The sequence below is a fragment of the Grammomys surdaster genome, unplaced genomic scaffold (assembly GCF_004785775.1).
Source record: "Grammomys surdaster isolate TR1022 unplaced genomic scaffold, NIH_TR_1.0 203, whole genome shotgun sequence".
In the NCBI taxonomy this organism is placed as follows: Eukaryota; Metazoa; Chordata; class Mammalia; order Rodentia; family Muridae; genus Grammomys; species Grammomys surdaster.
In genome coordinates, this window is record NW_021604648.1 from 2,324,671 (window position 1) to 2,348,207 (window position 23,537).

At 47.9% G+C, this 23,537-nt stretch overlaps 1 protein-coding gene across 1 annotated transcript in view; it reads left to right on the top strand.

Annotated features, from left to right (window-relative positions):
* Mogat2 (monoacylglycerol O-acyltransferase 2) overlaps positions 1 to 1,026 on the top strand; it is a 22,057-nt gene extending 21,031 nt beyond the window's left edge. The window contains exon 6 of the mRNA XM_028770739.1: positions 152 to 1,026. Coding sequence (XP_028626572.1) covers positions 152 to 306 — 155 coding nt within the window. The 3' untranslated portion in view covers positions 307 to 1,026. The remainder of the gene's footprint in view (positions 1 to 151) is intronic.
* Positions 1,027 to 23,537: the final 22,511 nt, after the last annotated feature.

Here is a 23,537-nt window from a genome sequence, read left to right on the forward strand (position 1 = left end):
GAGAGAGAGAGAGAGAGAGAGAGAGAGAGAGGTGTATCTGAAATCAGGGGAGGAGGGAGTGGTAGTGGGACACTGTGGAATGACCTGCTCCAGGACCCCTGGAACTGCAGTGGTGCTCATTTGGGCCATTGTCCTCCTCTGTCTCTTGCAGTGGGGAAGCCCATCGAGGTGCAGATGACACCGCAGCCCTCCGCGGAAGAGGTGGACCGGCTCCACCAGCTCTACATCAAGGAGCTCTGCAAACTCTTTGAGGAGCACAAACGGAAGTTCAACGTCCCCGAGGACCAGCATCTGGAGTTCTGCTGAGTGTCTCCAGCCGGAAGTCAGCTGCATCTGAGCGCCTGCAGGAGGGCTGGGATTAGAGGGACTTCCACAGCCACCAGGATCGCCTACAAACCCAGCCACAGCTCGCAGTTTGGAAGAGGAGGCAGCTCCTATCCCTGGGATTTGTACCTGCAGCCAAAGCTCTGAGGTCTCCCTGTCCTTGGCCTGTCTGCACATCTGTAGAATGGGGAGAAAAGCAGGCAGAGAGAAATTCCTGAGGTCTCTCCCCACAGTTGTAATGTCATTCAAAGGACAACCAGGGAGAAAGAACAAAATTGTTCTTTATCTACCCTTGAGGGACAGTGCAAGAGAAGCCAGCACCCCAGGCATCCCTGTACGTGCTCCCTGGATGCCTCTTCTTCCCCTCTGAGCTAGAGAGGGGTAGCCAAGTCTGCTCTGGCACCCACTCTATGTTTCTTCCAGATTCTGGGTCCTCTGAGCTATGACAGGGATACCAAAGGAGCCCAGGAAGCAGTTAAGGAGGACAGAGATCACTGACTATGACCGAGGGTAGATCTCCTTCCCATGTCCTGAGCCTCAGTTTCCCCAGCTTTAATGACCTGGGAGCCATACTGCTCACATCACAGAGGCTCCACCAGGGAGCCTCTTACTCATGCTCTCTAGAGAACTCCAGCCTCTGTCTTGGCACAAAAGGGCAGCGCTGTACATGTTTCTTCAATAAATGAAAGGAGTCTGTCTTAACTCTCTTCTCTTTCTTTCTTCAAACCAACAGGGCTGTCACATGGTCCAGTTCACCTCCTCGGAATCTGGGTCAGATTGGGTCTTAGAAGACCATGACAACTTGGGCTGTGGTGGCACATGCCTTTAATCCCACCACTTGGGAAGGTGAGGTAGGGGAATCTCTGAGTTCAAGACCAACCTGGTCTACAAAGAGAGTTCCAGGCAGGTAGTGCTACAAAGGAAAACCCAGTGTCAAAAACCAAACAAACAAAAAACAACCCAAATATGTCAGTCAGTTTCTCTTTCCTGACTAGCCATCCAGGATGGCTGTGTGTCAGGCTATATACTCTGGCAAGGAAAACTCTGGGTTCTTGAACTGGAGCTGCTACAACAGCAGTACATGCACAGGGCATGGCTGGGTTGAGAGAGTGCCTGACTGCTGCTTGTCTCTAACGGGGAACAGATCCCTCCCCAGTAGGAATAGTTTCTACAGACACTGGAGAAGTGTGCATTGGATCCTAGTCCTGGCCCATCTATCCATCTTCAGTGAATACCTCTAACCCTCCTTTAGGGTCTGACATAAGGATCACAGTATCTCACTTTAGTGTCCTGAGCAGTTCCCAAGCCATGGAGTCATGCCATGGCCTTAATGGAATTCTGCATAGTACGTAGAAATTAGTGGTTGGGTGACATGGGCACTCAGGACCTTGTTCAGGCACCTGGGGTTCAGATACTGTGGGACAAGAACCAAGCAGGATATGTTGGCACATGTCTGTCTTTAATCCCAGCACTTAGGAGGCAGAGGCAGGAGCATCTCTGTGAGTTCAAAGCTAACCTGGTCTACACAGTCAGTTCCAGGACAGCCAGGGCTATGTAGAGAGATCCTGTGTCAAAATAAACTAATCACACCAGAAGAAGGCAGGGGATCAGAAAAGTGAGTGCTGTCTTCTGGCTCAGGGAAGATTTGGAGGAAGTGGTGGGGGACAGGGCCTTAAAGGACAAGATAGCAAAGAAGATGGCAGTTAGAGGGGTCATAGCAATTATCTTCCACTGAGTCAGAGCCATCAAATAGCTGAAGACAGGAGGAATTATGTACCCCAGTTCTGAGTTGCCTCAGCTGCTGCAGCTGCAAGGGACTTGTGGGTCATGTGAGGCTGGGATGGCTGTACACACTGTCACAGCGGGGCACAGAGCCCAGCTTTCTCCTGACAGCCTCTTTAGCGCTCTGTGATGGCTGGATTCCAAAGGAATGGGAGTCCAGGGCTACACAGCGTGCAGTGTCAACTCAACCACACACTCTGCACCTAAATGGTCACAAGGCCAGGAATCAGGACTAGATCCACTTCTGAGTGGAAAGAGGAGGGCTGCCACATCACAGAAGGCGCTGGAGAGTGCTGGTGGCCATCTTTGTAAACTGTCTACCGAAATTTTAAAAGTAAAAGCCTGTGGCAGATCCCCACCCCTAACCCCCACCCCCCACCTCATGGCCATAAGTCAGCCTGTCCTATCTGGCCCATCTCCATTTCCCCTCTGACACCACTCTTTCTGCTCAAAAGCCTTCCATGGCCCTCTGTTGTGCCAGGGTCCATGGCAATCTTGTTCTCAGAGGGAATCAGAGGACCATCTGAGATGGTTATGCTAAAGAAACAACTTCTTGAGGTATCCACAGGTTTTGGAAACCACATTGTATGGTGTTGTAAGCCACAGCTGTTGCACCAAACACTGTCACTACCTAGAGACAACAGAAGAGCAAAGGGAAACATCAAGTCCCAGCACCTAGCTAGTCATGCCCAGGACCCATCCTCTCACAAGGACACGGGGCAGCTTTGAGGGACTTTTTTTTTTTTTTGACAAGAGCAGGAGCGTGTTCTCCCTATGTGCTTCCTTCTTTCCTTCAACTTCCTGATGAATCCTGGTGCTCAAGTCCAGAGGAAGCTGGATGGACGGTGGGCCTGTGGCTGTATCCAGGCAGGTGGGCTGCAGCCTGGGAGCAGGGCTGGGCTATTGGGTAGGGCTTGGAGAGATCTGTAGAAGACAGATGATATCTACCTTGAAGCCCAGGGTCAGCTTGCTGTTCACCATGGCCTCTTGTCCTGCTCTGGTCCTTGGTATTTATCTTAGTCCTTATCCCTAAGCTTATGTCATAGTGACACGGTGACCACACTCTGGCCGCCTCTGTGATCTTGCCTGAGCTGTTTCTCAGACTAGAACATTTCCCTCCCTTCACCTTCCTGTTGCCTAATACCTCCTCCTCCTCACCCTCCAGCGTGATTCATCTAATCAAGGGAGCTTCCCCATGCCTGGGGGTGAGAAGTGCATCCTCTAGCCCCCCTGGGCTTCCCTTCCTCAGCCCCTGCTCTCAGCAGCCAGGTGTACACTGATCAACAGGACCACCGACAGGGCCTGATCGACCATCTCAAATAAAACCCAAAGTCCATAAAACCCACGGTCCTCCTCAGTGCTTGGGATGACGTGTATCTCTCTCTTCCCTTTGGCCTTTGAGGCCCTTTTTCATCTGCCCTTAGGCATGACTAGCCTCACCTTAACCTCTGCACCCTGTACTGCACCTCAGGACACACCCCTGCTACGCTTGTTCCAGCTTAGGTACCTTCTGTCCCTTCAGAATATTCTTTGTCTTTGACCCAGTCAGAGTCACTTACCCCAAGTCACTCTTTGTGTCATACCCCTGTCTACTCTGCCTTCTTCCCTGAGTCAGGGTGGACATTTAGTTCTTAAGCAGAAAGGGTTGTCATCATAAATACATGAGGGCATGGCGGGGGTGGGGGAGACTTTCTGTCTCTCATGGAATTGGGAACCTCTGAGAGCGAAGACCTACGCCTAATGTCTACACACAGAGACTGACAGAGACAGGCAGGCAGGCAGGTAGGCGGGTAGGCACACAGGCAGGCAGACAGACAGACAGACAGACAGACACACACACACACACACACACACACACACACACACACACAAACACCACACAATCAGCCATCCTCTAAGTGAAGCCGGCAAGCTGGCCTATCCTGCATTCTGTGCCTTTTTATTTGGAGGTGGTCAAGACTGTTAGCTACTGCTGCCTATAACAAATTATTTTAATAGTTATCTGATTAAGTAACACTTACTGACTCCGAGTTCCTGAGGGTGGGCACCTGGGAGTGGCTTAGCTGGTGGCTCTGGCTCAGGGACCTTCTGAGTGGCAGCTAGGTTGCTGACTAGGCTGAACCTTGGAAAGCTTGCACGGAGGCTTCGGGGTTCGGGAACCTCCGTTCTTTGCCATGGGGTCTCTCCGTGGGCCACCCCTGTTGGGGCTTCTCCTAGAAGGAATAAGTGGGAAGAGAGGGGGCCAGCTGCCTTTGGTGACCTCTGAGTCATGCAAGTCTATTCTGCCTCAGTCTGTTGGTTAGGTGTGAGTCATTCTGCTCAGTTCACACTCCGTCTAGGGTGGGAGGGCGGGAAGGAGGTGATAACTGCCACTGTAATGAGACAAGCCCTCAAATACTCAGTCGGGCTTTTTCTGAGCCCCATGCTGCAGCATGAAGTAGCCTGCCTGGAAAACACTGAAGGACAGACACCCAGCTGGCCAAGGAGAAAGCCTGAAGAGGGGCGGGGCAGGTCTGAGCAAAGGTTGGAACAGGAGTGATAGCTGTGACCCCCGGCCTGGCTGGCATGGAGGACAGGCTTGCCTTTAGACATGAAGCTGCCAGGATGGAAACAGGAGAAGGCAAAAGACTTGAGGAAAAGGACTCGCCCTCCTTCACATGACCTTAGTTAGACTCTCTATGTCACAGACACCAGCAGCACAAGCCAGGAGAACTGTAGGGCTCTGAGCTCACAGGAGGGCTTTGTGTTCAGGTTAAAGAGTGTTTTTCATGAACCCAGCCTCTGAGCTGGAGAATACTGGTTACAGCAGTTGGACTCCCTAACTCGACACATATAACAGGCTCAAGCACTAATCTTCATGTTCTCGCACCTCCTGTCCCTCTTGGGGCCTTCCTTGGGCTGCCCCACATTGTGTAGAAGGCCGTCTCTTCCACTTCAACAACACACATGCAAATACACACAAGATTTGTCGGTGCGATACAGCGGGTCAGAAGTCCTCAGATGATGGGGATGGCTGGAGGCTCCTCCGGAATCAGGCTGCCCTTTGACCCCGGAGAAGTTCTCAGACATCATCACCCAAGGGGACAAAGGGCTTGCCGAGGCCCAGCCTGTCTGATACCGCTTTATGGTGACTCCGGTGGCAAATAGGACAGGGGTCAGTCAGCACAGTAGAGCCTGTGTCCACGTGGCATGGGCCAAGGCTCACCCTCCCACGGGAGCTCAGTTTTCTTAGGACACAGGAGGAGGCAGGGAAAGAAACTGCTGAGTGAGCAAAGGCAGATAGAAGGGGGTTGTGGGGATACTGCTCAATTGTTGTGATCAGAGATCAAGGGTGAGAGTTTGAGAAGAGAACTTTAAGGGGTAGATCTCTGTGTTCAGCAAACTTTTATCAAGCCCTCTTGATGGTCCAGAAACTGGTGTTGAAAGTGGTGACCCAGGAGAACCACCAGTCCCTGACCGTTCTTGCTGACTGTCCTATAGAACCTCAGCAGTAGGGAGGCAGGAACTCCTTCCCAAAGTTGAAGGTGGCCTGGAAGAACTTGGAGCTGGTGTGGGAACTGGGCCAGGCCACATGGGCAGACAGAATGGGCTGAACTGGGTATCTATATTTTGCTTTTGTTTTTAATCATTGTTCTGAGACATGATCTCACTTTGTATCTGGGACTAGTTTAGAACACCCTTAGGTAAATCGAGGCTGACTTTGAACTCACAGAAATCCAACTGCCAGTCTGGAGTGCTGGGATTAAAGGTGTGTGCCACCACACATACGTTTATTAAAGACACCACCCTCATGCTTAATTGGTGCCCCATGTAAATCATGTCCTCTAAATCCTGGTGTCTTCAACTGCCATGGCTGTCCATGAGTGAGTATTTGGGGAATACTCACCCCTCTTGAAGAACTCCAGGGATGGCTTTTGACAGATGTGAGTTTGTGCTTCTCATAGACCAGGTCTGAGTATTCCTCAGCTTCAGTGACTCCTCTTCTTCCACTGCTTCAAGCCCACCAGAACAGTTCCTTTTCAGGCCAAGCTGGGGCCAGGTACATGCAGCCTCATCTTCAGTGGAGAATAAATAGACAGGAAATGGAAGGCAACCTCTTAGCTCTCCAACCCCTGGAACTTGTTGCTACAGGATCTTGCTTAAGGAACCCCAGCTGGCCTCAAACTTTCAATCCTCCTACTTTACCCCGTAGTGCAGAGATCACAGGCCTGTGCCTCCATGACTGGATAGGGAAGCTTTTTTAAAAGGAGAATTGGTGGTGGTACACGCCTTTAATCCCAGCACTTGGGAGGCAGAGTCAGGCGGATTTCTGAGTTCGAGGCCAGCCTGGTCTACAGAGTGAGTTCCAGGACGGCCAGGACTACACTGGGGAACCCTGTCTTGAAAAACCAAAAAAAAAAAAAAAAAAAGAATGACCTTGACTTTCTGACCTGCCTGTCCCCACCTCCAGCGTGTGTTGGCATGCCAGGCTTTTACAGGAACTTTTTTTCTTTATGAGGTTGATATAATTTTCTTAATATAATGATCTCCAGTTGTGTTCATTTTCCTGCAAATGACACAACTCCATTCTTCTTTATGGTTGAAAAACAATCTCACTGTGCAGATATACAATCCCTTTTTCCACTTCGTTGATAGGCATCTTGGTTGATTCAGTCACTTGGCTACTATGAACAGTACTGATATTCAAGTGTAACACTTGAATGTAACTCTGTAACACTTAAAGTCTTTTGGATAAATATACAGGAAAGGTATAGCTGGGCCACATAATGGTTCTGACTTTGGATTTTTGAGAAATCTCTGTATATTACATCTGGACTGGTATTTTCCCTCCCTCTCCTCCCCCAAATCCACCTCCCCTGTAACCAGACTTTTGGCTACTTTGTGGGTTCCTTTTTCTTCCACTCTTCTCCACCCCTCCTCTTCTTCTATTTCAACCTCTAACACTAGTTAGGAGAGAAAGAAGGTTAGAGGGAAGGGAACAACAATGTTATTAGACTACTGCCTGCTGATTAGGGACATTGATTTCCTTGAGTGTGGCATTCACTGTCAGGATATCTAATTTCTTCTTCTTATCTCTTTGTGCGTGACTACTTAACAAACTGCATTCAACCACCAGCCGGGTCACAAGTCACTTCTCTTGAGGCCCTAGCATTTATATATCCTCTGAAAAGTCCCCAGAATTCCAAACACCAAACACTTGCAACAACCTATCTGCAGCTGGCAAAATCTCTCCCCTGCTAGAGCACAAGGCAAATTACAGTCAGCTGCTGTGGACAATCTGAAGGAGCTCCATAACCCACAATCTGGGATTAAAACAAAACATATTCTCGCCAGGCAGTGGTGGCACACGCCTTTAATCCTGGCACTTGGGAGGCAGAGGCAGGCGGATTTCTGAGTTCATAGGCCAGCCTGGTCTACAGAGTGAGTTCCAGGACAGCCAGGACTACACAGAGAAACCCTGTCTCGAAAAAAAAAAATAAAACATATTCCCATAATATTTCTATGTTTCTTAAAGAAACCAAAATTCTCACTACATTCCCTTTTCTCAGGTCCATCCCCCTTCATCTCCCCTCAGAAAAGAGCAGGGCTTCCAGGAACATTGACCAAATACTGCAGCGTAACAAGCTACAGTAAGACCAGGCACATAGTCTCACATCAAGGCTGGTGAAGCAACCCAGTAGGAGGGAAAGAATCCCAAACCCAAGGAAACAATTCAGGGAAAGCCTCCACTCCCACTGTTAGGAGTCCTACAAGAACATTGAGCTATACAACCATAACTTATATGCGAAGGACCTAGGTTAGACCATACAGGCTCCCTGATCTCTATGAGCCCACTTGAGTCCTGGGGTCAGTTGCTTCTGTGGGTCATGTTCTTTGATCCCTCTGGTTCCCCAAATCCTTCCTCTCTCTCCTCTTCTTCCTCCTTCTCCTCTCCCTCCTCCCCCTCCCCCATCAATCACTAATTAAGAAAATGCTTGGCAGGTTCGCCTGCAGCCCAGTCTTATGGAGGAATTTTTCTCAACAGAGGTTCCCTCCTCTCTGGTAATTGTAGGTTGTGATAAGTTGACATAAAACTAGCCAGCACAAGTACTTCTTTACAATATTTCAACATATATGGGACAGGGCCTATTCTCTTTGCCTTGTGAGGTATGATATCCCTGACTTCCAGCTTAATAAACAAAGATCAGAGAGGTCGAAGAGTAGCGAAAGAGAAAATGGCACAGTCACTTCTGGAGTCAGTTTGGTAGTTTCTCATAAAGCTAATCATCAGCTTACCACAAGCCACTCACTCAACACATCAGAAAACAGGTCCCCACGTGACCTGTGTGTGGATATTTGCAGCTATTTTGTTCACCGGTGGACTGGGAATAGGTGTCTGTTGAACAGGATCTAGTACATACTCACTCGGTGGAATACTATACAGTCTTGAAGAAGCAAGCTCCTCACTTACAGCACCATAGAAACTCGAATGCACTCTGCTGAGTGAAGGAAGCCAGGCCACAGAGGCTACCCACTCTATGATTCCATTGACTTTGAATTCCAGAAAAGGAGAAAATACAAAGACAAGAAACAGACTAGCAGTCACCAGTGATTTAGGCAGTCTTTTGGAAAGTATGGGGACATTTTTAGAGTACAGAGCAAACTCATACGGTATTATAGTGGTGTCTGTATAACAACTGTATGCTGCTTAAAGCCCACGAAGTAACTTTCTGTATGTAGACTTTACATTTTTATTTATTTATTTGTTTGCTTGCTCGCTTGTTTGTTTTGGTTTTTCAAGACAAGGTTTCTCTGTATAGCCCTGGATGTCTTAGAACCTTGAACACAGAGAGATCCTCCAGGTGCTGGGATTAAAGGTGTGCACCACTGATGCCTGACTTTAAAATTTTTGAATTGTAAAAAAGAATAGGATTTTGCTCAGTCAGGAAAACAGGAGGACCAGAGTTCGGATCCCTAACACTCTTACAAAAGCTTGGGTAACGGCCACCCGGAACCCCAGCGCTAGGAGGGGGCAGGTAGAGACAAGCAAAGCCTTGGGGCTCACTGCTCAGTCATATTCTTCCAGGTTCAGTGAGTTGCCCTGTCTCAAAAGCTAACTAAAGTGGAGAGTGATGAAGGAAGATACCTGACACCAACCTATGATCTCTACATGAAGGACACATGCATACACGCGTATACATATGAATACATGTACACATATGTGGCAGAAATCTCCCTGTCCAATCTATTTACAGCAGGAGACCTGTGATTGGATGGGGAAAAGGGAGGCGGAGCTAAAGGTAGCAGAGAGGGAGACACAGGGAGAAACACGGGAAAACAGAGAAGGTCAAAATGGAGGCAGATGTGAACCTGCCTGGCTTTAGTAGTCTCAGGTAGTTATGCATATCAAAAAGTTAGGATAATTGGGATAACTTGTCTAAATTGTGTGGGCATCTTGTGTATTGAGATTTTATTGATATATATGTATATGAATGATTGGTTAATCATAGCCTTAAGAGTTTTGATTTTGCCAGGTGATGAGTACTGTGATATCTAACTGCGAGGATGGAGGTGATTGCATGGGGCTAGCCTAGTGTCGTGGAGGAGGCGGGGTTGGCCTAGGGGCCAAGCCAAGAGCTATGAAGGCCGAGGGTGGCGGGAGGCAGAGGCAGCAGCCATGCCAACATCTCGGGAGGGCCCTCAGCCTATGTAGCTGCTAGTGCAGGGACGTGGCAGCTGAGCCAGGAGCCAGTCAGACACCTTTTTTTCCTTTCTTTTCTTTTTTCTTTTCTTTTCTTCTTTTTTTGGTTTTTCGAGACAGGGTTTCTCTGTGTAGCCCTGGCTGTCCTGGAACTCACTCTGTAGACCAGGCTGGCCTCAAACTCAGAAATCCACCTGCCTCTGCCTTGACACCTTTTTTCTAATACCTTCTGCTACGTACATATACACACAAAACAAATAAATAAAAATGTAAAAATGTAAATGATTGTGTTACTTTTTGTCAGTCAGGAAGAGAGAATCTCAACTGAGGAACTGCCTCCGCTGTGTTGTCCTGTGAGCAAGTTTGTGAAACGTTTTTTTACACTAGTGATTGATGTGGGAGGGACTAGCCCACTCTGGGCGGTGCCATCCCTTAGCAAGTGGTCCTGGATTATAAAAGAAATCAGGTGAGGGAGCCATGGGAAGTGAGTCAGTAAGCAGTGCTCCTCCATGGTTCATGACTCTACTCTTGCTTGTGTTCCTACCCTGACTTCCCTGGGGTGAGTGGAACCTGTGAGCCCAATAAACCCTTTCCTCACCAACCACAGTGTTTATCACAGCAATAGAAGGCAAACTAGGACAAGTAAAGTCAGGTCTATAATCCCAGCAGTTGGAAAGTAGAGGCAGAAGGATCAGAAATTCATCGTCATTTTCCACTGTAGTGAGTTCAAGGCCAGCCTGGGACAAAAAGCACAGTCTTAAAAGCAAACAAATGCCGGGCAGTGGTGGCACACACCTTTAATCCCAGGACTTGGGAGGTAGAGGCAGGCGGATTTCTGAGTTTGAGGCCAACCTGGTCTACAGAGTGAGTTCCAGGACAGCCAGAGCTACACAGAGAAACCCTGTCTCGAAAAACCAACCAACAAACAAACAAACAAACAAATAAATAAATAAATAAAGCAAGCAAACAAAAAGTATACTTTAAATCAGGGAATCTCAAGATGGAATGTAGACTGTGATGACAGTGTTGTTTTAGAAAGGCACTGAAGAATGCCACCAAACAGAGTAGGAAGCTAAGAGACAAACTTAAGTAGCTCTAGAAAGAGGACATGGAGGAGAAGCTGCAGGCCTAATGTCAGAATGAGATGGACACAAGCATCCACTGTGTCCAGGGATGCTGAGTTCCAGATGTGCAAGCTCCTGTATTCAAAATGGCCTGGCTTCTAGCTGAGAACAGACATCTAAATCCTCACTGGGAGCCAGTTTTCTCTCAGTGTTGGAGAAGGAAGACTAGAATGAGCCATGTTGTAAAGGACAAATCAGTGTCGACTCATGCCACCTTCTGACAGATACGGATGGATAGATACAGAAACCATAATAAAATCCTGGTGTATACACAGGCTAGTGCACACACATGGGATGCCTAGCTCTGGCTTCTGAGACAGCCTCCAAGCAACAGCATCCATTAGCAGCTCACGCTCCCTGAACCCAGATCTTAGTCCCTAGTACTGTTCTCTAAAGAAGGCCTTTCCTAGGGCCAGTGAATGTTGCAGTGGATAAAGACGCTTACAGTCAAGCCTGATGACCTGAGACGACACACATGGTAGACATAGAAAACCTACTCCCAGGAGTTTCCCTCTACCATCATGTGTGTATTGTTGCATATGGGTTTTCTCTCTCTCTCTTTCTCTTACACACACATGTGCACATCAATAAATGAATAAATAATTTAAAAGGAGAGTCTTGTTTTGTTGTTGTTGTTGTTGTTTGCATTTGGAGATCAGAGCACAGCAGCTCTCTTTCCACCATGTGAATTCAGGGTTGGGCTCGGGTTGTTGGGCTCTATTCCCTGAGCAGTCTCACCAGCCCGCTTTTAAACCTTTTTTTGTTGTTTTGTTTTGTTTTGTTTTTGTTTTTGTTTTTGTTTTTGGAGACAGGGTTTCACTGTAGAGCCCTGGCTGTCCTGGAACTCACTCTGTAGACCAGACTGGCCTCGAACTCAGAAATCCTCCTGCCTCTGCCTCCCAAGTGCTGGGATGAAAGGCGTGTGCCACTACCACCCGGCATAAGGAGAGTCTTAAGATACTTGAAGAAATGCTAGAGTCTAGGGATGAGCAGGGGAAATATACAAAAGTCTCTCTCTCTCTCTTTCTCTCTCTCTCTCTCTCTCTCTCTCTCTCTCTCTCTCTCTCACACACACACACACACACACACACACACACACACACACACTGATAGTGACTGTGTCAGGGACGATTTGAGAGACAAAAGAATAGAATAGCATTGGGATGCCAAACTAAAGTATAACCCAAGCAGCCCTGAGCACATGCTGCTAGAGTAAACAAATAAGTTACCCAGGGAGAAGAGGTAAGTCTACCTTTCAGAGAGACTCCCAGATACTAGGACTGCCCTTCCCTTAAGAGAGAGGAGCGTAACTCTCCCAGTGAAGTGTATGTAACAACCTGCTTCCAAAGGTAGTGTGTGCAGAGAGTTGGGTGTAGAGGAGACACAGGAAGCGACATCATAGGGAGAAACGTTAGCAAGCACTAGCTTGAGCAGGTGACCAAGGCTAATGTGACCAGTGATAAGCCACATCAGTACTATGTCCCTTTGATATGACGGGATGACAGTGGCCCTTTCCAGCTGTGCTATTTCTCATTTCATAAACCTCATAACCTTGTGTAATCCTGGGGAAAGAATAGACAAATGCAAGTTCAGGAATATTCCCACAAGATATTTTACTTATACTTTTCCAAGCTAAACGTTATCAGAAAGTATGATGAGAGTCTGAGTGTTGTCACACAGGAATGGCATCTAAGGAGGATGAGGTCTCAGGACAGATAGAGATCATTAGAAAATCAATCACTAACATGAAATTTAGTTTATAATAACAGCGATGACCAGTCTTGGGTCTGCAGAGATGACTAAACTGTAAGAATGTACAATGTTCTGTATGGTGAAGGGACACAAGACACTTATGTTCAGTATTTGCTACTTAACTGTAAATCTAAAATTATTCTAAAACCCTTAGTTCACTTAGAGTCTAAAAAGTTGCTATAGGATGAAGCATTTGCTTTCTGGAGCTGTTGTGTGAAATTATCATACACATGGACTCTTATGACCAGACACTAGGACTAGTGAGATGGCTCGGTGGGTAGAAGCTCTTGCCTGCAAGTTTGATGACCTGAGTTTGATTCCCAGGACCTGTGTGACGGAAGTGGAGTTGTCCTCTGAGGTATACAGGTGTTCTAGGGCATGTGCACATCCACACACACAAAATAAACAAGTAGACTGTAAGCCCAAACCCCACCATCTATTAGTCACACTGTAGGGTTTTGGTAGAACACCTGTCTAGCATTTGCAAGAGTCTGGGTTCAATTCCCAGTACCATAGCATGGCAAAATAAAGCAGGTCAGAGGGCTGGAGTCTGAAGTAGGTTGCACCAGTGTCACTTGTATAGAGTCAGCCAAGCCATCTTTTCCTACAAGGCCTTAGGGGTTGGACTGTTTTTCCTCTGTCAATTACTAAAACTATATCCTTGGCTTATGGCCTTTCTCCATTTCCAGAGCAGCAGTGTCTTCCACTCTCTCTGACTCTGTCAGCATTTCACCCCTCGCCTTCTGTTTCTATTTTGTTTCTGTGGTTTTTGGAACAAGGTTTCTCTGGGTGTCCTGAAGCTCATTCTGTAGACCAGGCTGGTCTTGAACTCAGGGATTTGTCAGCTTCTGCCTCAGGAGTGTCAGGATCAAAGGTTTGTACCACCACCACCACCACCACCACCCACCTAGAAAATTCTCTTCTGTAAGGACACAAGTGATAGCACTGGGGGCCTGTCCAGATAATTCAGGGTAATCTTACTTCAAATCCTGAATAGAACCGTGTCGGCAGACTATCCTTTCTTGCCACATACAGTGAGCATTCCTGAGTTCCAGGGCCTAAGACAGACAGTTTGGGGTGTGATGTTTCTGCTTGCTAAGATGCCAAGCAAGTTATCATTTTGTATGAGACCTGGACACCTTACCAGGAAGTCAGATTAGACAAATTACTCAGCCACCAAGCTGGTTAAAGGGGAAGACAGGGGCCTGAGAACACACTGCCTTGGCCATATGAGACCTGGCACTCCTCTCAACATCCTCCATCCCTACACAAAAGTAAGATCCATGGTAAGACGCCACAGTTAGTCAAACAAACTGGAACTGGAGTTCTGAGTCCCGACTTCCAATCTTGGCTCTGTCCAAAGCTTTCAAAGTGTCTTAAGGCCATCATTGTCCACATGATTGAAGCAATTCAAGGAGCAAATGGAAGTTAATCTTGCCCTGAGAGGTCATGATTACAGCATGTTCACATGTCCAGTGTCTCACTGTCGGCTCTCGGTGCCATCCAGGAACTGAGTAATGCTTAGTAAGAGTGGAATGCCAGCACAGGCAAGATGGCTTCGAGGCTGCTGAGGGGAAGGGAGAGCCTTCCTACTTCACACTCATGTCCTCAAGCTCCCACAGGTCTAGACCATGGCTGGTAAATGGTAATCTGCTCTGGAACAACCGTGAGCTAAAGGGAGTAGGGGTTGTTATTGATCAGTTCTTGTATGCTTGCAGTCAGGCTGATGACAGGAAATAGGACCTTTGAGCCCAGGTGTCATTCTTTAATAGAAAACTCCAGGGTCAACAAGATGGTTCAACAAGTTAAGGAGCTTGCAGTAATAAGCCTGATGACCTGAGTTTGATCCCCCAAACCCACAGAGAAAAGAGAACTTCTGAAAGATGTTTTTTTTATCCACTCACATGGCTGAGTGTGCACATGTGTATACACATATCATTTCTTCCCCCCTTCCCCCTCCCTCCCTCCCTCCCTCCCTCCCCCCCTCCCTCCCTCTCTTCCACCCCCCCTCTCTCACACACACACACATACAAACACATAACAACACAACTAAAGAATTTCATTTCTTATTTGTAGAGCTCTAACACAAAAAAAATTATACTCAATTATTTAGTCACACCAGTCACACTTTTTGGTGGGCATGCATTCCTCTGTTTTACTTGATTGACACCCCTACAGTCTCCTTTTGTCCCGAAAATCCTCCAGTTGCCCCTGTGGTCGTCAGTTTGCCCAGAAGTCCCTATCCTTCCATTTAAACCAACTTTTCCTGAACCATTCTTCCATGACACAGCCAGAAGCAGCTTGCCAGTGACATGTGGCCTCTTCGGTCCCTGCAGTAATCTTCCCTGACTCCTGTACATGCCTTCTGGATTCCCTGGGCCTTGGTTGTCCACACTCCTCATTGCTTGCCTTCTCCACCAGCCACTCTTTCCCCTATAGCCGGGATGGATGTCGTCTTTGCTTCCCCAGAACCTTTCACAAGCTGCCCCTCTGCCTAAGACACAACGTTTACCCAAGTCTTGGTCTTTCTTATCACTGAAGGCATTGACTGCTCCTAGAGAGCGTCCTTGGCTCTGCTCCCCTCGTTAGACACCTCTGCTGACCTCCCACAGCCTCTGTTTCCCCGCCATTCCCATTGACCACACTTTTTAGATGCCTGTGACCTCTGCTAGACTGGGAGCCCCTGGGTGCCAGAGTTGATCCGTTCTACACTGATGGCCATGCTCACCAATGATAAGGTTCCTGCCCACTCTTGGTACTTGACTAAGGGGCAAGCAAGGTCTGGGACTGGGTATCATGAGGCCCAGTTCATTTCCTTCTCAGGGATATGGTTTCTCATCTGTACAATAGTATCTGTCCATTGCTGGCTCTCAAGCCTGGGTCAACGGTAGGAGTGAATGTTGGGTGGGGGTAGTGTCAGCAGCTGCACTCTAAGAAAACTTGATGAGTCCTCACAAGCAACCCCAGACAAACATGAGCCTAGTCCCTGGATCTGGCGTGATCTCGGTCATTGAAGACAAAGGTCAATTCTCTGTGACCATCTGCAACTGACCCTGCTTTGGACACTGCCTGCCTACCTCCTGTCCCTTTCCCTGATTCAAGAGTCAGAAATGAAAAAGACCTTGGATGGCCAGGCTTCTGATGTGACCCTAACAGTTGAGAACATGGGGTGCAAACGTGTGCTCGGATCTGTGGATGTTTCCTCTGCAAGAGTAGCTGTGTGCACACAGGCTGTGTGAAAGCATGCTCAGGACGGGGCAGGTGTCTTGGGTGCATGTCTGTGTACACTTGAGAGTGTATTCCTGTTTCCTAGGACAGAGAGCGTGCATGGCTATGCCTGTGTGACAGTGTGGTCCCTTTAGTTTCTCCAAACCATTACAACTGGTTCTTTGGGGCTCCAATGGCCCTGGACCACTCCCCAGTCTTCTTATTTAACACAGTGGTTGAGGATCCCAGTTTCTAGGGACTCCGGCTCATTTCTGTATCAATCCTTCACTGTTAGTAGAGACCCTGAGAGGAGAAGGATGAACTCTCAGGGAGGCCCAGGGGACGGTGGCATGCTCCAACTCACTCCCTCGACCCCTTTAAGAAATTTAGTGGTGCAGGAGATTAAGCCCAGGGCTCTAAGCATGCTAGGCAAACGTTCTGCCACTGGGACTTCATCATCAACCTTCAGACTCTTTTACCATTGCCAAAGATCCAGTTCTGGGCCTCTAACCCTGCTCATCTCTTTGGCTTGCTGGGACCCCTGAAAATGCTTCCCATTTGCAGGACATAGCAAAGGCCTGGTGACCTTTAGCCAAGAGGGAAAAGGCTGCTGTCCCACTTAAGTTGGAACAAACTCTAGGACACAAGTCACATTCCAGGGCCCCCTTTGGGGTTGGGCTGAGGCCTGGGCCTAGCTAGAGCTAGGAGGTTTGCTCCGCTTGTTTTCTGCCCTTCCCCGCTTTCCCAGACCCGTTCTGGGATCTCCTTTTCATTATTGTTGGTTTGTCTTGTTTGTCACAGGATCTTGCTATGTAGCCAGGTTGGCTGAAATTGGTGATCCTCCTGCCTCAGCCTTCCAAGTGCTGAGATTACAGGCATATATCACTATGTCTTGCCAGGGCATTTCATTTATTAGCTAGTCTCATGGGGCCTCCTCACCTTAGGGGTCTGCTTCTGTACAGACCAGGAACTATCAGGCTCCCACAACCTGCTGTACAAAGAGGATACTGAGGTGCAAACACGGTGTGGGAATTTAGAGACCCTCCCTTGCCAGTTAAGGTACTACATGGTCACTTCAGTTACCCTGTGGGGCTGAAGCCATCTTGGCCATAATCTCAAAAAGCCTTAGGTTTGGAAAGTTTCTGATCCAGCTGCGATCCCCCCAGTCCTGGAGTGGTCCTCTTAACTAGGCATGGTGCCTCATGCCTTTTAGCCCGGCAACTTGGGAGGCAGAAGCATGTGGCTCTCTGATTTTGAGGCCATCCTAGTTTACCAAGCAAGTTCCAGTAATTCAGGTTTACATAAACTCTGTCTCAAAAAAGCAAGTCAGGTGTAGTGGCACATGCCTTTAAATCAAAGCACTCTTGAGACAGACACAGGCAGATCTCTGAGTTCAAGGCCAGCCTGGTTTATAAAGCGAGTTCTAGGACAGGCAGGGCTATACAAAGAAACTCTAAAATCCACCCCACCCCAACCCCCACCCCCAAAAGAGGGAAAGAGTGAAAGAGAGAGAGAGAGAGAGAGAGAGAGAGAGAGAGAGAGAGAGAGCCAGTTTCGGGGTCAGGTGCTGGAATATGTTGTACCTCAACATGTTTCCCCCCTGGTATCCTGTGCACAAGAAGCTGGCATGTCCCAGGGTATCAGTTGTACAGATGTTTAGCAATTAGGAGCACTGGAAGGAGGTCCCAAGTTCAATTCCCAGCACCCACATGGTAGTTCACCACCATCCATAAATGTAGTCTTATGGGATCCAGTGCCTCAATGCCTTCTTGTGGTGTGCAAATTTGCAGATGAAACACCCATATATATGAAATACATAAATAAAAATAAATAAATAAATAAATAAACATTTAAAAGAAAAAAAGTAATATTATAGTTGTGTGTGGTGGCGCATGTCTTTAATCCCAGCACTCAGGAGGCAGAGACAGGTGGATCTCTGAGTTATAGGTTCTAAACCCTGTTTAGGAAAAACAAAGCTAAACAAACCAACAGACGGGCTCTGGGTGGTGAAGTCTGGGACTCGTCAGGTGGGCCTTGCATGATGGAAGACCCCCTACTTCAGAAGTCAGAGGCTTTGATTCCAGCGTCCACTCTCTTGGCACCTGGCTGGGTGGCTTTAAGGGGGTCAACTGGTTCTCTGGGACACACCAGCTTCTTGTGCACAGAATGCCAGGAGGGAAACATGTTGAAGTACAGCATTTCAGAGCGTAGAGATTCTAGCCTCAGGCTGAGGGTGTGGTAGACTGCTAGTTTGTCATGCCTGGAGCCTTAGGTTGGAGCTCTAGCACCCACAACCTAGCATGGTGGTTCGTGCATTTACTCCCACAGCTAGGGAGACAGAAGCAGGGGCATCAGAAGACCAAGGTCATCCTGGACTACAGGTGTGACCCTGTCTCAAAACAACAGATTTAAGCCTCAGTTTCACATCTTATAATAGTTGAACCATTACTTACCTAGCCTGTGACTTAGTTTCCCCATCTGTCAATGAAGACCATCACAGGAGTGACCTCACAGGTCCTGGTCAAGTTTAAGGTGGGATAGAGCACACAGAGAGCATTTGGCAGGCCCCTGGCACACAGTGAGCTTTGAAATCTAGTGGCTATTTTTGTTCTTGTTATGTAGCAAGGTTGTATAACTGAATCTGTCCTGTGGCCTCGCTGACTTAACACAGCTCCCAGGCTTTGTGACAGCCAGAGGACGCTGCATAAAGGACATACTGGTGGAAACAGTTTTAAAGGGTTTACCTCCCTGGCCCAGCTGTGCCACCTCTAATGCCTTTCCTCTGGGCTTCAGGCACGGGGCTGGGCACCAAGCTGGATGCACAGGGCAGGTAAGCTCACCCAGGTTAGAGTGGGCATGTCTCAGTATCTGCAGGGTCCGCCGATTGCCACAGCCCAGCCCAGTTTTCTTCTATTGCCTGAGGTGAATGGAAGTCATGCAGGCTTCACCTTTGCCCTACTTCCCTGACAGCCCTCATCCCGACGCTGTCTTGTTTCTTCAAGTTAGAAATGTATTTATTTCGCTAAGAGTCTCCTTTTCAATTTTGTATTATAGTTATTTATAACATACAGTGTTGAGGGAGTGGGGGAGGGGGAGCTGCATGCCAAGGTTTGCATTTGGAGACCAGAGCACAGCAGCTCTCTTTCCACCATGTGAATTCAGGGTTGGGCTCGGGTTGTTGGGCTCTGTTCCCTGAGCAGTCTCTCCAGCCCGCTTTTAAATCTTTTTTTGTTTGTTTTGTTTTGTTTTTTTTGTTTTTGTTTTTGTTTTTCGAGACAGGGTTTCTCTGTATAGTCTTGGCTGTCCTGGAACTCACTCTATAGACCAGGCTGGCCTCGAACTCAGAAATCCGCCTGCCTCTGCCTCCCAAGTGCTGGGATTAAAGGCGTGCGCCACCACTGCCCGGCTTTTAAATCTTTTAATTATGGCAACACACGTAACATAAGCCTGTGGTTGTTCAAGTACACAGTCCACACCACCTCCAGGCCTTTTGCTCTCTCGCAAAGCCCAAACCCTAACTTTCCATCCCTTCCATCACCCTTGTTCCTTTCTCCTTCAATGTTTTATTTTATGTGTATGAGTGTTCTGCTGGCATGTATATATGTGCGCCACATGCTTGACTTGTAATTCAAGTGGCTCAGAAGAAGGCACTGAGTCCCCTGGAACTGGAACTAAAGACAGTTGTTAGCTGCTGTGTGGACGATGGGACTCAAACTCAGGTCCTCTGGAAGAGCAGTGGGTGCTCTTAACCACGGGGCCACCACCGAAAGTCTCTGAGTTCAAGGTCAGCCTGATCTACAGAGTGAGCTCCATCCAGGACAGTCAGAGCTACAAAGCGAGAGCCTGTCTCAAACAAACAAACAACAACAAAATCAACAACAATAAAAACAAAAGGAAGGAAAGAAAGAAAACTATTTATTGATCATTCCCTTTGTCCCTGGAGCCCAACCTAGAATGTAGAGGACTGTCACGGGCTATTACAAGCTGTAAAGATTTAAGATTTAATGAGCTTAAAAAATATAAAAGATAAATTTTGTCATTTAGTTATTCAACAAACCTCCTCTGCCTCCCATCAGGCTTACGGAACCAGGAAGCAGCAACATAAGATCCCCTTTCCTCCTCTCCCTGGAGTTTTTCTGACTGGTGTCAGAGTCATTGAGCCCCCACTCCTGTGCCTCTCTGCTGAGCTAGCTCCTGCCCAAGAAACGCACGGTTGCTAGGGAGATCTGTGGAACAGGCACCTTATTCTCTGGATGGGAAGAACAGGGAAGAACAGAGCCTTGGGAGCTCAGCTCTAAGGAGTTCTGTGACCTTTCTTTAATTTCTTCCCCTCCCTCTATTGTAAATTGGAATTAACAACACCCTTCTCACTTGCCTTACACACCCTTGTCCCAGCTACACCAGATAAATGCCTAAACTTCGCTCCAGGAATGCCCCCCCCCCCCGGGGGGGGGGCTCTGCTTGCCCAGATTATATGGATGATAATTTGTGTTAGTTGTCTTTTAAATAGTCATCTCTGTGACTGATCCACAGCGGTCCTTTATTCCCCCCCCCCCCCCCCGCCCCCTTGCTCCTTGACACAGATTCAAACAGCCCCAGACCGCTTACAGTCTCACCTCCACAGTACAGGCAGACAGAATTGTCCAGAAGCAGTCAGGGACTGGGCCAGAGGTCACAAAGCAAACAGACCTGCCTTCCTCTTCCCAAGTGAGTCACTTAATTACCTGAGCCTACCAGATCCTCTCACCAAAACAAATAAAGCAAAACCCACAGGGTCTCTAGCAGTTAGTGCTGGAGGCCATCCATCTATGTGTGTGTGTGTGTGTGTGTGTGTGTGTGTGTGTGTGTGTGTGTGTGTGTGTTGGGGGAGATGGGCTGCCTTTGCTACCGTGACCACTGAGACTACTGAAGCAAGGACCATTAATGGTTACTTGCCAAGGCTTTGTTTTTGAGTATTAAGTGGTCCTGTTTATTCTCATACCGTCTCTTTGAGGTTGGATAGACACTCTGGAAAGAGAAATAACCAAGACACAGAGAGGGTATATCATTTGCCCAGGTTAGGACAGCACTACAAGGTATTGTGAGGCTGGGTTTGCACCAGGCAGCCTAACTCTGGATCTTGTTCTGAATGTTCTTCTGTGAAGCTGCACCCCACAGCTCGGTGGGGGGGGGGGTGGTGACTGAGTCATACCAGTGGGGTGCCTGAGGCCAGTAACCCTCCCCTCCCCCTCCAGCTCTGTAGTTAGGATGGCCCTACAGGGGCACCATCCTTTCCTTTTCTCTCCTCCCTCTTTCTTTTCTCTCCCAGTTCTCTTTTCCTTTTCTTTCACTCCAGCACTATGGATGTGAACTAGAACCCAGCGCACACTAGACAAGCATTCTACTGCTGAGCTGCAGCCTCAGGCTTCTGACTTTTTGAGACAGGATCTCTCTAAGCTGTCCAGCCTGGCTTGTACTCCACTCTGGAGTACAGGCTAGCCTTGAATTTGAAGGGACATTAATCTCTCTCTGCAAAGTTTAAGAGTTTTGCTTGGAGTGCATGTGACAAGTCCTCTGGGGCTTCCCATGTGTGTCACCAAGTGTCTTTCATGGGAGTCTTTCTTCAAGGGTATACAACAGGAGACAGCCTCTGTGCAAATTCCTAAGAAGTGATCTAAAAACATCTTCACTTACTCATAAAGTTCTGGTGTCCAGAGGGGAAAAGCAGGGTTTGGATTTGCAAGCTCTTCTCCAGAATTCTAACAGCAAGCATACATATGAGGATGCATGCAGCATTATGCTGCTTCTTCCCCCCCCACACAGGGTTTATCTGTATAGCCCTGACTGTCCTGGAACTCACTCTGTAGACCATGCTGGGCTCGAACTCAGAAATCCACCTGCCTTTGCCTCCCAAGTTCTGGGATTAAAGGTGTGCGCCATCATTGCCGAGCTATGCTGTTTTTTATAGTCAGGAAGTCTACCCCTTTCTCTGGTCCACCACTTTGCAAAGCAAAAGTCTGCTAGAAGCCCCTAGAAAGACAACAGAAGATCACCTTATTCCCAGGACCCAGGCAGCAGCATGCTATGTCTGGGGAAGAGCCGAAGCAACTCCCAGAACACAATCCCTTGGTGGTCCTAATAGACCCTTGTAGGAATGGTAGACACAGAAAGCTTGCCTGGGAAGGGCCAGGAGATGGTCTCCATTCTGCGATCTTCTTCCCTAATACCAAATAAAGGGGGGGCCCACCACTACAGAGGAATGAGAACTCTCTTCCACCAAAGACCAACTGTGGATCCAAAGCAGTAGGTGGCTGCCATGGGGAGAGGTTCCAGGAACACAGAGAAAGCTTGTGAAATAACTAACTGGGGGTGGGAGTGTTAGGCAGACAGGGTTTCGAGGCCCTGAGTTCCCATGTAATGAAAACAACAAAATCCAGTTGATATAAGCAATAGAAACTGCCAAGTAACATCTACCTGGGGACTTTCTGTGGCCCAGCCTCCTTCCAAAAGGGCAAATGCTCTTCTGTAGTCGATCTTAATTTTTGGTAATTTTTATTTCTCTTTGTTCAGCCTATAAAAGCTTGCTGTTGAGCTGTCCCACTGGGCCTCTCTGGGCCTCTCCCAGTTGTGAGCACTGCCTAATTGATGAGTCTTTTAATGCTCAAATAGGCTGTTAAATTTCATCTAAAGTCTTTAAGAAAGACCCACTTTCAAGACAGAGGCAGATGAAGCTGGGCCTGTCCAAGCTTGACCCACTTAATAGAGATCCCACCATGTGTATTGGTGACTTTATCACAGATGAGCAAGCCTACAGCAGTTCACACTGAATAAGGCAGAACTGTGGACGGACGCTGCCTGCAGTGTATCTATGGAAATCTTCAAATAGGGTGAGCCCTGAGCAAGACTGCCTCAAAGCTATGAGCTCTTATGCTTGAAAGTTATTGCTGGGCAAGTCAAAGGGAGGTTACAACGGTTCAGTTTGACTGACAGCTTCGCAGGGTTGACGTGCTTAGGAACTGGCCAAGCAGAACAGTAAGTGGGTCTGAGAGGACAATGCCAGAGAACAACCGACGTGGAACCTTTGACACAATGACTTAATTCACTGATTGGTTTGTTTGTTTGTTTGTTTGTTTGTTTTGAGGCAGAGTCTCATGTAGTTGCCTTTAAGTGTGGTGATTCTAGGTACATGCCAATATGCCCAGATTATATGATGCTGGGGATCGAAGCCAGGGCCCCGTGCATGCTAGACAAGCACTCTACCAACTGAGCTACCTCCCTAGTTCCAGGAAATCTTGAATGGACTGTTAATAAGAAGAGTGTTAATAATGGAAGAATGGATGGCCTGGTTTGAGGAAGGGGTTAGCTTTTGGAAGGTGTATCTTGGCCCTGGCCCTTTCCTGATGTGTTCACTGCTCCCTAGCTACCACGAAAAAAGCAAGTTCCTATAGAGCATGCTCTTTCCACCCTGATGGGCTACCTCATCATAATCCTGCAGCAGTGGAGGAAGCTTACTGTGGGCTGAGATGAAAATGAACTGTTCGTTCCGTAAGTAGTTCTCTTGTGCACTAAAGGGCTGGTATTAAGTTATGAATAACTTACAATCCAATAATCAAAGGATATTCAATTAAATAAAATAGTTAATTAAAAATAGCCTAGGTGGGGTATGGTGTAATCCCAGAACTAGGAAG